The sequence below is a fragment of the Lampris incognitus genome, chromosome 4 (assembly GCF_029633865.1).
Source record: "Lampris incognitus isolate fLamInc1 chromosome 4, fLamInc1.hap2, whole genome shotgun sequence".
Lineage (NCBI taxonomy): Eukaryota > Metazoa > Chordata > Actinopteri > Lampriformes > Lampridae > Lampris > Lampris incognitus.
In genome coordinates this window covers 30,114,540-30,128,718 of record NC_079214.1, presented here as the reverse complement: position 1 = coordinate 30,128,718, position 14,179 = coordinate 30,114,540, and the positions used below count along the sequence as shown (strand labels likewise).

At 44.5% G+C, this 14,179-nt stretch overlaps 1 protein-coding gene across 1 annotated transcript in view; it reads right to left on the bottom strand.

Moving 5' to 3' along the window:
- Positions 1–651: 651 nt before the first annotated feature.
- kif28 (kinesin family member 28) overlaps positions 652–14,179 on the bottom strand; it is a 54,697-nt gene continuing 41,169 nt past the window's right edge. The window contains exons 24-29 of the mRNA XM_056279330.1: positions 13,950–14,084; positions 11,597–11,763; positions 9,343–9,437; positions 1,955–2,087; positions 1,666–1,799; positions 652–810 (exon numbers count right to left, since the gene is read on the bottom strand). Coding sequence (XP_056135305.1) covers positions 652–810; positions 1,666–1,799; positions 1,955–2,087; positions 9,343–9,437; positions 11,597–11,763; positions 13,950–14,084 — 823 coding nt within the window. The remainder of the gene's footprint in view (positions 811–1,665; positions 1,800–1,954; positions 2,088–9,342; positions 9,438–11,596; positions 11,764–13,949; positions 14,085–14,179) is intronic.

Sequence of the window (14,179 nt, the reverse complement as noted above, 5' to 3'; positions counted from 1 at the left end):
GCGTGTGAGAGGATCATGCCATTCCCCCAGCCCCGCCCCCGCTCCTGAACCGGCGCTCCCAACCAACCAGAGGAGGCGCTAGTGCAGTGACCAGGACACACCCACATCCGACTTCCCACCTGCAGACATGGCCAATTGTGTCTACTGTAGAGACACCCAACCAAGCCAAAGGTAACATGGGGATTCGAACCAGCGATCCCCGTGTTGGTAGACAATGGAATAGACTGCTACGCTACCCGGATGCCCAGAGCGCTCTCTCTGTATGGTGACTGTTGTAAAACCAATGCTAAGACTATGAGGAAAGTGGAGCCACTAGACATTTTCAGTGGCGCATGTATGTTTTGCGAAGATTTTATGAAACACTGAAAAAAATGCAACTAATTCAGAGCAGATGAGGTAATGGGCACGTCATCTGGGGCAAGTTGTTTAAATGAAAACAATGAGGTAATGTGAAACAGACAGGCAGTACATCGAACAATCAATAGACTTGATAAATGGCAGCATCCCACACTATGATCCAAGGGACAAAAGCTACATCTTACAATTCTGCCTCCTTTGGTATTCGCTTTGAGGGAAAGCTGTGGAGAAGAAATGATACCAGCCTTCAGCTGCATTTAAAGAAAATCCCCCAAAATCAGTCAAGATGGCTGATCAGGACCAGATTCCTGAGCGTTCACGTTTCCTGCGGACAATGGCAGCGACATCCTGTTTGAGCGAGGAGACACTCTGCTCCAGCTGCTCTGAGAAATCCCTCAGCAGACGACTCTGCTCGTCCACAAAGAACCTCAGACCCAGCAGGTCTGACTCCTCCTGAGAAACACAAACACACACACACATGGTACATAAACATTCACTATTGTTTTAGACTCTAATTAAAATAAGAGTCTCGCAATATGGGCTGATCCGAGGGTTACTCTGTGTCTGTAACACCAGGAGTGAGCTGAGAAAAATCTTGGCTGTAATATAAATTTTGTGATGTCTACAAGCCATATTATCATCAAGTAGCTGACCTTGAACCAATCCTTTTTTCTTTTTTTTTTTAAGTTACTTAACCAGAAGTAGTCAAACTATGTAAAATGTCACCAGCCATTATTTCCAGTTTACCGTATGAAAGAGAGAGTAAGTGTTGTTTTGTTGGTGTTGTCCCCCCCCCCCCTTATTCTCCCAATTGCACTTGGCCAATTACCCCAGTCTTCCAAGCCATTATGGTCGCTGCTCTACCCCTTCTGCCGAGCCGGGGAGGGCTGTGGACTACCACATGCCTCCTCCAATACATGTGGAGTCACCAGCCGCTTTTTTTCACCTGACAGTCAGGAGTTTCACCAGGGGGGCGTAGCGTGTGAGAGGATCACGCCATTCAACCCAGTTCCCCTTCCCTCCCGAACAGATGCCCCAACCAACCAGAAGAAGTGCTAGTACAGCGACCAGGACACATACCTACATCCAGCTTCCCACCCGCAGACATGGCCAATTGTGTTTACAGGGATGCCTGACCAAGCGGGGGTAACACGGGGATTCAAACTGGTGATCCCCGTGTTGGTATGCAACGGAATAGACCACTATGCTACCCAGATGCCCCAGTTGGTGTTGTTTTTCAATAGATTCACTGGTAATTGTCTATTACTAATCCAGCAGACAGACAGGTGCACATGTTGGCCAACTTACACTGGGCCTGTGTCTGCGGAGGCGCTGCAGTTGACCCCTCACAGAGGTCATGCTGTGGTAGAAAACCTTAAGGGCCCGAGCAAACTCTGCATCACAGCTGGGACGCAATGAGCGACCACGTGTACAGTCACCACCTGCACAAAGAGAGAGGGGGAAAAATATCCAGCACACAACATCCCGGCCAGCATGCAGGGAACAACCCTGCAGTATGCGTGCATTTAAATTCATGAAAAATAAGTAATTGAATTTTGACCTTGTGTTTGATTGTGTGTGTGTGTGTGTCAATCACCATTCCTGGCTGTGTTTAGCTGTTCTCTCAAAGTATGGTTCTCCTTACTCAGTGAGGCATTAACACTTTTTAGTTCCTCCAAGTTCTGCTGCAAGGCCCTCACAGAACAGCTCAGCTCTATAGATTCCACGGGCTACAATGCATGCATGCATGCATGCATGCGGGTGCACACACATGCACAGAGAGAGCGAGAGAGAGACCGGGAAAGCAAAACATTTTAATTACCGTGCACTTTGAATGCACAAACAATGATGTTCAATAGAAAAGGAGTCACAGGGGGGCGCTGGTGAGCAGTAACATGTGAGGACGTCTTTAGATTGAGCTCCTGATCAGGGCGAACTTTTCATTAATAATTTAACTTTTCAGATCAAACACAGATAAATTAGGTTTAACACACACGATACTTAACCGCTAGCACACCGGACTCACAACCCTGTACTTGCATATCGATAATCTAGAAGACGCGATGGGCAAAAACAAATCCAGCAGTGACCAGGCCGCTAAAGCCTCGGGCTCTGTGAAAGCCCCGGACCAGGAGTCTACAGACCTATCTGGGGTGATGGCTGCCATCGCGAGCAGTGAGAGCAAGATCTTGGCACGGATAGATTCATTCACAGAGGATCTGAATGCAAAAATAGACGCTATAAAGGCCGGCATGGCGAAACAAGAGACCCGTCTGAAAGACGTGGAGGACGGCCTGAACACATACTCAGACAAGACCACGAAAATGGAGGAGGACATCGGCCAGCTAAAATCTGAAGTCGCTATGCTACGCCAGAAGGTAGACGGTATGGAGGGGCGACAACGCCGGTGTAATGCACGCATTGTCGGGATAAAGGAGGGATTCGAGACCAGCGGGGGCCAGCAGCCTACTATTAGCATCGCTAAACTACTGCAGGAGTTACTGGGCCTCAGCTTCACCCCGACCCTAGACTGGGCTCACCGCGGCCTGCGGCACTCGACCAACAAAGGAGAACCCCCCAGGATCATCGTGGTGAAGTTTCACTATTTCTCAGAGAGGGAGGAGGTTTTCCGCAAAGCTGCCCGTTCAGCTCCGTTGAGCCTGCACGGCAAGAGAGTGAGCGTCTTCCCGGATTACACCGCGGCAGTGGCGAAGAAGAGAGCGGCCTTCTCCGAAGCTAAACGGCTCCTCCGGAGCTGCCACGGCGTCAAGTTCGGGATCCAGTTCCCGGCGGTGCTTCGTATCACTTCATCGTCCGGCCAAGAAAAGCGGTTCGAAGACCCATCTAAGGCGATGGGTTATATCAGGGAGAATCTAAAGCCTCAGGACAATGTACAGTAAGATGTTGATAAACTCCAATATACTGGTGGCTAACTGGTATTGGCGGCTAATTGATATTAGCTGCTAAGTGCCAACAGCTAGCGGAAGTAACTAGCTAAGACACCAAGACAACAGGGTAACGTTATGGTTTAACTTTATCTATTTACTTTAACTTTTGTAATTTGAGACTCACAGATAATGTTACATTTTTCATTTAATAAGAATGTCTCATACCTGCTGCCCATTTAAAAAAGCTATTTTTCTGTTTTATTATTATCGTGTGTGTGCATGTATATGTGTGTATGGATGCTAATTATTATGAGACCCGTAACAGTGCTTTGGTGACGACTGCTGGGCGACACCCAGGTCAGTGTCACTTACCTACAAAGGAACTGTATTATAACTGCTGTTATATGGATGTAGATATATTTTACTTCCTTTTCTTTTTTTTTAATTTAAATTTTTTAAAAATGTTTTAATATGGGTGTTGATATATAGTTCTTAGGTATATAAATACTTTTTGGATTTAATATAATCTTAACAAGACCACTTTTCACCCTGGTTGGGGCTTGTTAGAGGGTTTTTATATGGTTATTTGCCAGGTTATACTAGAAATGGGGGATGCGATCTCTAGGGAATTAGTAGATCAGCATGGGTTCTCAAGGCTCTGTTTTTGTTTTGTAGCTAGTAGGCAGGGACTTTTTCTTTTCTTTTCTCTTTTCATTTTTAGAAAAAATGTTTGACACTCAGAATACAGGTTATCTTCGTTTTTTGAGCTGGAATATAAAGGGAATTCACAATCCAGTAAAGCGTAGTAGGGTTTTTGTACATTTAAAATCTTTGAGCGCTGATGTCATGTTCTTACAGGAAACCCACCTTCGGTCAAGCGAACACACAAAACTAAAAAAAGCTTGGATAGGACAAATTTTCTGTTCCAGGAATGAGAACAGAACGCGGGGCACGGCCATCTTGATCAGGAAGGGTATCCCATTCGTTCCACTACTGACTATTTCTGACCCCAGGGGAAGGTATGTGATAGTGACGGGTAACCTGTATGGTACACCTGTGGCACTGGCAAATGTATATGGACCAAACTGGGATGACCCACTTTTTTTCTCTAGTTTCATAGCAGCCCTCGCAGACTTAAATAATTACCGATTAATATTGGGGGGAGATTTTAATTGTGTATTACATCCATATTTGGACAGATCAAACCCAAGACCTAATAGTAAAGTTTCAAAGGCAGGTGCTGTTATCCATTCATTTATGGAATCCTACTCTCTTTTTGATCCCTGGAGAAGAAACAACCCAACTACTAAACAATACTCCTTTTTTTCCCCAGTGCACCATTCTTACTCAAGGATTGATTTTTTTCTCCTGGATAGTAGGGTCCTTCCTATGGTTAGGGGGAGCCAATATAATAGTATTGTTATTTCGGATCATAGTCCTGTACATCTAGATATAGGTTTCATAGACTGCCCTAAACCCCAACGCACCTGGCGATTTGATCCTCTATTACTGTCCAGGGACTCCTTTAAAAATTTTCTCTCCCAGCAGATAGATATCTTTATGGAATTCAACCATACTCCAGATATGCCACTAACTATTGTTTGGGAGGCTCTCAAAGCCTACCTTAGAGGCCAAATAATCTCATACACAGCACATGAGAGAAAGAAACATAAACAACGTCTAACAGAACTGTCCCATAGTATAGCAGAAGTGGACCGTTCATATGCCGATTCCCCAACACCTGAACTTTATAAGAAAAAATTATTATTAAAAACAGAATTCGACAATCTCTCCATTAAACAAACAGAACAATTATTCTTTAAATCAAAACAGACATTTTATGAGCATGGAGAAAAAGCTGGAAAACTATTAGCCCATCAGGTTAGACAGTCCATAGCCGCTAACACTATTTCTGAAATTTGCACAGCAGCTTGGGGTAAAGACTGCCGACCCTGACACCATCAATAACCAGTTTAAACAATTTTATATTACCCTTTATAGTTCAAAACCGCCCAGCGACTTGTTGCATATTTCAACTTTTTTAGACGGTCTGACCACACCAAAAATTGCCCTTGAAGACAGAGCACAGATAGACAGAGAGATCAACAGAGGAAGTGATACAAGCAATTAAATCCATGCAGAGCAACAAAGCACCAGGTCCGGATGGTTTCACAATTGAAATGTATAAAGAATTTGCTACCAAGCTGGCACCAATACTTAACCTGATGTATCAGGAAAATTTTAACCAACAGAAATTGCCCCCAAACTATGATGCAGGCAATCATATCAGTGTTACTTAAAAAAGAAAAAGATCCCCTAATGTGTGGCTCCTACCGTCCTGTAAGCTTGTTGAATTGCGACTACAAAATCCTTACAAAAATCTTGGCCACCCGTATTGAAACTGTTGTCCCAACGGTTGTTAACCCTGATCAAACTGGTTTTATACCAGGCAGGCAGTCATTCTATAACATGCGCCACCTATTTAATGTACTGTACACACCACATTCCGTAGAACAGACAGATGTAGTGATTTCTTTAGATGCCGAGACGGCATTTGACCGCATCGAATGGCAATATCTATTTGCTGTTCTAGAAAGGTTTGGCTTTGGTTTCACATTCCTAGCATGGGTTAAAATATTGTATTGCTCACCGACAGCCGCAGTGCGGACGAATAATATTATTTCTGATTATTTTTCACTACATAGGGGCTGCAGACAGGGCTGCAGCCTCTCTCCTTACTTGTTCGATTTGGCAATTGAGCCACTCGCTATAGCTCTTAGGGCAGAGGATGGCATTAAAGGTATCTCACGAGGTGGTAAATTGCATAAGGTATCACTTTATGCAGATGACCTGTTGTTATATATATCCAACCCAATAGAATCTATACCAAGACTATTACTTACCCTGGACAACTTTGGTCGCCTGTCAGGTTATAAGATAAACTATTCAAAGAGCTTGCTTTTTCCGATTAACCACACTGATAGAGACTACTCTAGCTTCCCATTCAAACTTGAACATAATGTATTTACATATTTAGGAATCAAAGTCACTCATATAATGGGGAGGTTATATAACCATAACTTTAAAACACTAATAGAACGAACAAAACAAGATTTTAAAAAGTGGTCAACGCTACCGATTTCATTAGCGGGCCGCATTAATATAGTTAAAATGACAGTCTTACCCAGATTTCTCTATCTTTTTCAAATGATTCCCATATTCATACCTAAGACAACTTTTCAACAATTAGATAGATTAATTTCATCATTCATCTGGAACAATTCAAACCCCAGGATGAAGAAAATATACTTGGAGGTCCCTGAGACAGGGGGATTAGGTTTGCCTAACTTTATTTGTTACTACTGGGCTGCGAACATTGTAAAACTTTTACATTGGGCATTTACATATGAGAATCAACAGGGTACAGATTGGGTTCCAATCCTTTACCGATATTCACCTCTCCACTACCACATAATCGTAACATACAAATAACAAACCCAGTGGTTAAAGCTTCACTTAGGATATGGCTCCAGTTTAGGAGGCATTTTGGATTAAAGCATGCTAGCGATCTTTTTCCAGTAGCAAATAATCAATTCTTCTTGCCATCTGTGTTAGATAACACACTTCAACTTTGGCATAGAAATGGACTGGTGTTTTTCTGTGATCTATTTAAAGATGGAACATTCGCCTCATTTGAAACACTTACCAAAGACCATAACATACCCAGATCCCATTTTTTTAGATACCTTCAAATCCGTAGTTTTGCCAAGAAAGTGTTTCCCTCATTTCCGTATCTGCCAACCAGCAGCCAATTAGATGTTATTCTAGAGAAGGATCCCTTTGGGAAAAAACGGGTCTCTATAATTTACACACTGATACAGGGATTGAAACAGATATCCTGGGACAAAACAAAAACTGCATGGGAGAGAGATTTGGGTGTAGAGCTTTCTGAAGAGGCATGGCGGGACAGCTTAACTCGTATTCATACGTCTTCATTGTGTATACGACATGGGTTCATTCAGTTTAAGGTGCTTCACCGTCTTCACTACTCGGGGGACAAGCTTGCCAGAATCTTTCCCACCACAGACCCTAGCTGTCCGAGGTGCAGTCATAGTCCAGCCTCGGTGGGACACATGTTCTGGGCATGCCCCTCCCTCAACAGTTATTGGGGACAGATATTTAATGTATTCTCACATATCTGTAAACAGACCATAAACCCCGATTTTCAAACAGCCGTCTTTGGCATACCACCCCCTAACTGTAAGGTCACAACTTTGCAGGCAAATGCTCTAGCATTTGCCTCATTACTAGCACGCAGACTTATCCTATTTAACTGGAAGTCAAATAAAGCGCCATCATTTTTGCAGTGGTTGAGGGAGGTGCTGTCCTTTCTACCTTTAGAAAAGCTCCGATATAAAATATGTAAAACCCGCAAAAACTTTACTTTGACCTGGAGTCCTTTCATAGACTTTATTGAAGGGTTTCCCTTTTATTGAATGTACTTTTTATTTACCTGGTTGTAACGAAAATACTTATAGATATATGTGTACAACTTTATATTGTCTTCAAAAATATGGTTATTATGTGGAATTGGAATAAGAAATCCCTGCGTAGTCTTTTTTTTTTTGAACCTTGGGGGGGAGGGGGGATTCCTGCATGTTTATTTTTGTTGTTGTTGTTGTTCGTGTGCTTTGTATACCTGTTCCAAAAAAACTTGAAAATTGGAAAATAAAGTTTATAAAAAAAGAAAAGAAAAGGAGTCACAGCTCCAGGGGCCAGGTGGGTTCCACGATTTCCATGATAAACACATTTTGTTTAGAGACAGACAAAAATGCATGCAACCCACAATGCCTTTCTTGTGGAGGGCGTACTTTGTATAAGGAAGCATTTAGTGTCTGTAGCCTGATCTGTTCGTTTTCAGTACCTCTCCTTGATTAGATTTCATTATCTCGGGGCAACTAGCTAAAAGATGGAAAAAAAATTATGAAATGATCCGAAACTAGGGACTGTAATATTGATCATCTTGGCGGCAAAGAAAAAAAGCGGGCCCAAAGAGAAAGTATGAGCTGTGGCCTTGTTACATTTCTCCACCACAAATGTGAGTCAGGTTTCTCTGCATTAACAGCAATGAAAACTACATACAAGTCAGTCTGTTTGGAGTGACACAACATCAACATTTGTGTACACTGAAGAAGGTTCACCCTTCTCATTACTTACCAGCCATGATAAAAATGCTGGGAATTGATATATTCAATGACCAAAGCTAGTACATTTATTTATTATTTTGGGGGGGATTTTCTCCCCAATTGTACTTGGCCAATTACCCCACTCTTCTGAGCCGTCCCGGTTGCTACTCCACCCCCTCTGCTGATCCAGGGAGGGCTGCAGACTACCACATCTCCGCCGATGCATGTGAAGTCGCCAGCCACTTCTTTTCACCTGACAGAGTGGAGTTTCACCAGGGGGACTTAGCATGTGGGAGGATCATGCTATTCCCCCCAGTACCTCCTTCCCCCCGAACAGGCGCTCCAACCAACCAGAGGAGGCGCTAGTGTAGTGCAGTGACCAGGACACATACCTACATCCGGCTTCACACCCGCACACATGGCCAATTGTATCTGTAGGACACCTGACCAAGCTAGAGGTAACACGGGTGTTCGAACCTGCAATCCCCATGTTGGTAGGCAACGGAATAGACCACTCTGCTACCCAGACGCCCCTGTTTTCTTTTTAAAATGAAAATAAATCACACTTTTAGAGTCAAAGCAAAAATGGCTTCCAAAATATCACTAAAAAATGTTTAATGTCGACATGCCTTGTCTATTTAATTTGATCATTAGTAAAAGGGGAACACTGTATTGATAAACAATGTAGAGAGGATTGTCAATTATCTCAACTTTAGACAAGTAACGAGAATTTATGACTTTTTCAATGCTCAAAGTGTTTGGTGGGTCCTGGACGTATTTCGACAGGTGGGTCATGGCATGAAAAAGTTTGGGAACCCCTAGTCCACAACCAACACATTTTTCTGTAAAATCAGAGGCAAAACATAAATGATTATCTGTGTTTGGGAGTACAGAATTTAGTTTTAACTCACTGCTGTGTCTGTTGATTCTGCCTCATCAATGATGAAGATACCCTCTGTGGTCATCCTCACTCCCTCCAGGGATGACGTTAAGTCGCTACAGCCCTCTGAAAGAGGAAACTAACACTTAGCAGCAAACAACTGGTAATGCCTTAAGACTTTTGCCTGTTTTTATTGGTTTATGTATCAAAAAACAAAACAATCAATTGAATTATGTACACTACCGTTCAAAAGTTTGGGATCACATTGAAATGTCCATATTTTTGAAGGAAAAGCACTGTACTGTTCAATGAAGATAACTTTAAACTAGTCTTAACTTTAAAGAAATACACTCTATACATTGCTAATGTGGTAAATGACTATTCTAGCTGCAAATGTCTGGTTTTTGGTGCAATATCTACATAGGTGTATAGAGGCCCATTTCAAGCAACTATCACTCCAGTGTTCTAATGGTACAATGTGTTTGCTCATTGGCTCAGAAGGCTAATTGATGATTAGAAAACCCTTGTGCAATCATGTTCACACATCTGAAAACAGTTTAGCTCGTTACAGAAGCTACAAAACTGACCTTCCTTTGAGCAGATTGAGTTTCTGGAGCATCACATTTGTGGGGTCAATTAAACGCTCAAAATGGCCAGAAAAAGAGAACTTTCATCTGAAACTCGACAGTCTATTCTTGTTCTTAGAAATGAAGGCTATTCCATGCGAGAAATTGCTAAGAAATTGAAGATTTCCTACACCGGTGTGTACTACTCCCTTCAGAGGACAGCACAAACAGGCTCTAACCAGAGTAGAAAAAGAAGTGGGAGGCCGCGTTGCACAACTGAGCAAGAAGATAAGTACATTAGAGTCTCTAGTTTGAGAAACAGACGCCTCACAGGTCCCCAACTGGCATCTTCATTAAATAGTACCCGCAAAACACCAGTGTCAACATCTACAGTGAAGAGGCGGCTGCGGGATTCTGGGCTTCAGGGCAGAGTGGCAAAGAAAAAGCCATATCTGAGACTGACCAATAAAAGAAAAAGATTAAGATGGGCAAAAGAACACAGACATTGGACAGAGGAAGACTGGAAAAAAGTGTTGTGGACGGATGAATCCAAGTTTGAGGTGTTTGGATCACAAAGAAGAACGTTTGTGAGACGCAGAACAAATGAAAAGATGCTGGAAGAATGCCTGATGCCATCTGTTAAGCATGGTGGAGGTAATGTGATGGTCTGGGGTTGCTTTGGTGCTGGTAAGGTGGGAGATTTGTACAGGGTAAAAGGGATTCTGAATAAGGAAGGCTATCACTCCATTTTGCAACGCCATGCCATACCCAGTGGACAGCGCTTGATTGGAGCCAATTTCATCCTACAACAGGACAATGACCCTAAACACACCTCCAAATTGTGCAAGAACTATTTAGAGCAGAAGCAGGCAGCTGGTATTCTATCGGTAATGGAGTGGCCAGCGCAGTCACCAGATCTGAACCCCATTGAGCTGTTGTGGGAGCAGCTTGACCGTATGGTACGCAAGAAGTGCCCATCCAACCAATCCAACTTGTGGGAGCTGCTTCTGGAAGCGTGGGGTGCAATTTCTCCAGATTACCTCAACAAATTAACAGCTAGAATGCCAAAGGTCTGCAATGCCGTAATTGCTGCAAATGGAGGATTCTTTGACGAAAGCAAAGTTTGATGTAAAAAAAATCTTATTTCAAATACAAATCATTATTTCTAACCTTGTCAATGTCTTGACTCTATTTTCTATTCATTTCACAACATATGGTGGTGAATAAGTGTGACTTTTCATGGAAAACACAAAATTGTTTGGGTGATCCCAAACTTTTGAACGGTAGTGTATGTTTTATGTTAAATATAACCAACTACAAGACAACTGAAAGATTAACCTTTAACCACAATTCTATCTCATAAAAATGTAATAATGGTAAAACAGAGGGTTGCACACATTAATTTTGCCTGCTGAGGTCAAACACAGTGGGAGCATTTAAATTACCGTCATAAGAGGCAACATTCACATTTCATTCAAAACATTGGACAAGTTTTCACACTGGTTTTATAACAAACTTTGATTTGGGTCCTAAGCATATCCTCTTGGCCCTGGGGCTCCATCATCTTCATTGACATCACACTTGCCAATGCACCTAACTCAACACAAAATGCCAGCCATCACTTTGTATAGACCCTAATGTAGCTTAATAACATTCATCTTCCCTTTCTTTCTCTGCCTCTCTCACTCCCCATCTGTCCATCCATCTATCGAGATTCACCTTGTAGGCCCCATAACTCCAGCACCAAAGCACTGCTCTGAAGGTAGTCGAGCAGAGTTTGGGAGGTGTGGAGGGAGGCGAAGTGCACCCTGTGGTCCAGCAGAGGATTGACATTGTGCCACACGGCTGGAGTGTAGAGGGGTTGGCTGCAGTCAAATAATCTGAAACTGAAGGGGAGAGAGGAGAAGGGTGAGATGAAATGAAAGGAGAGAAGGAGATAACACATAACACAAGAGTGGGGGGGGGGTCTTATTAAGCCCCCATCCATAACCCCACACTTTATCCCATCATCTGCCTCTACCTTGCCTTTTCTGGTCAGTCCTTTCATAGAAAGTAATCATTGTTTCTCATTATTTTGCTGATTTGCATCTTTTTCTGTTGAGAATAGAAACCACCCGCAGGCCGGGGCATCCGGGTAGCATAGCCATCTATTCTGTTGCCTACCAACACAGGGATCTTCGTTTTGAATCTCCGTGTTACCTCCGGCTTGGTCGGGCATCTCTACAAACACAATTGGCCGTGTCTGTGGGAGGGAAGCCGGATGTGGGTATGTGTCCTGGTCACTGCACTAGCACCTCCTCTGGTCGGTCAGGGTGCCTGTTCAGGGGGGAGGGGGAACTGGGGGGGAATAGCACGATCCTCTCACGTGCTACGTCCCCCTGGGGAAACTCCTCAGTCAGGTGAAAAGAAGCAGCTGGTGACTCAACATGTATTGGAGGAGGTATGGGGTAGTCTGCAGCTGTCCCCGGATTGGCTGAAGGGGTGGAGCAGCGACCGGGACGGCTCGAAAGAGTGGGGTAATTGGCCAGGTATAATTGGGGAGAAAAAGGGGGGGGGATGAAAGAAACCACGCGCAGGCCAACTTAAATCTCTGCTCCAAGACCACCAGAGCCCCTTAGGAGAAACAAAGCTTCATTGTACCAGCAGCAGGTCAGGAGGAAAACCTACAACACCCTTAAAAGACAGAGCTCATGTCCTTCACTCCCCTGTTTTGAAATGCTCCCCTTGGGTCACTCTGTCCACTATCCCAAATGTTACACAAACAGGTCCTCCTCTGTGCCTGAGGATTTAAGGAACACAAAACACAGGACTGCTGCACAACTTTTGTTTGACACCACATATGGAGTGTTAAATAAACTTGCACTTTGGACTGATGCTTTTCTCGGTCGGATTTTTTTCCATTTTTCTGTACCTCTGTGGTCTGAAGCACCCCTTATGCCCCTAAATCAGTCGCCCCAGTTTTTGTTATTGTAATGTATTGTTTTGTAATTCCTGTCTAATTCAGCCTCTTAGCGGGGGGAAGGGGGTGCAGGAGCACTCCTGGGGTCGTGCGGTGTATGGGACACAGTAGCTGTCATTCTAATGAATCCTTGCCTCTTGCCTCTCCTTTCCTGTCAGTTCCGTTCAGTTCTGATGGCATGTTAACATTAAATAGCACTAGGGCGTCCAGGTGGTGTGGCGGTCTATTCCATTGCCTACCAACACGGGGATCGCCAGTTTGAATCCCTGTGTTATCTCTGGCTTGGTCGGGCGTCCCTACAGAGACAATTGGCCATGTCTGCAGGTGGGAAGCCGGCTTGGTCGGGCGTCCCTACAGAGACAATTGACCATGTCTGCAGGTGGGAAGCCGGATGTGGGTACATGTCCTGGTCGCTGCACTAGCACCTCCTCTGGTCGGTCCGGGTGCTTGTTCGGGGGGGAGGGGAACTGGGGGGAATAACGTCAGCCTCCCATGTGCTACGTTCCCCTGGCGAAACTCCTCACTCTCGGGTGAAAAGAAGCGGCTGGTGACTCCACACGTATCGGAGGCAGCATGTGGTAGTCTGCAGCCCTCCCCGGATCAGCAGAGGGGGTGGACCAAGAGTGGGGTAATTGGCTGGGTACAACTGGGGAGAAAAAGAAAAAGAAAAATAGCACTCTCGGGGTCGTGTGGTGTATGGGACTTGAGAGTTGCGAATAAGAGATCTCTATCTCTCCATTTTTCCATGCTGGCTTGCCACCAACCCGTCGTGGAACTCAAAGTTGGCCCACTGCGAGTGGTAGGCCCCACCTAGGGCCCCAACACTGACACCTCCGTCCACTCGAGGCGCTGCCCTGTCTCCAGCCAGCCCTTCACCAGTGCAAGGACCACATCTGCCTCCTGCTGCTGCGTGGTCAATGAGAACAACCTCTCCTCTTACTGGCAGTCTGGACAGCTGCCACCGTCGGCATCATCTGGCCCCGCTCCTCCTGCCGCTGGCAGCAGCAGCACTCCAATGCTGCTCAATACCTCACTCTGTCCTGTAAAACCCTATCAATCTTTTCAGTATTTGTCCCCCTGCTTGACTCTGCAGGTTTCCCCAACATTTCTCACCCAATCTGGACTCCTCTGTTGCGGACCTCTTTGATCCAGCGGAGGCCACAACACTGATCCAGAACGAGCTGGAAGTCCAGCCGTCGACCCAACAGCTCAGACGGATCAATCAGGATGTCATCCTCACTTAGCGTGCTAAAAACAGAGTGAATGTGTTTTTTGATTTATGTTTGTGTTCATTAGTCATAAACTGTGTGAGTGCGTGTGTGTGTGTGTGTGTGTGTTGCATG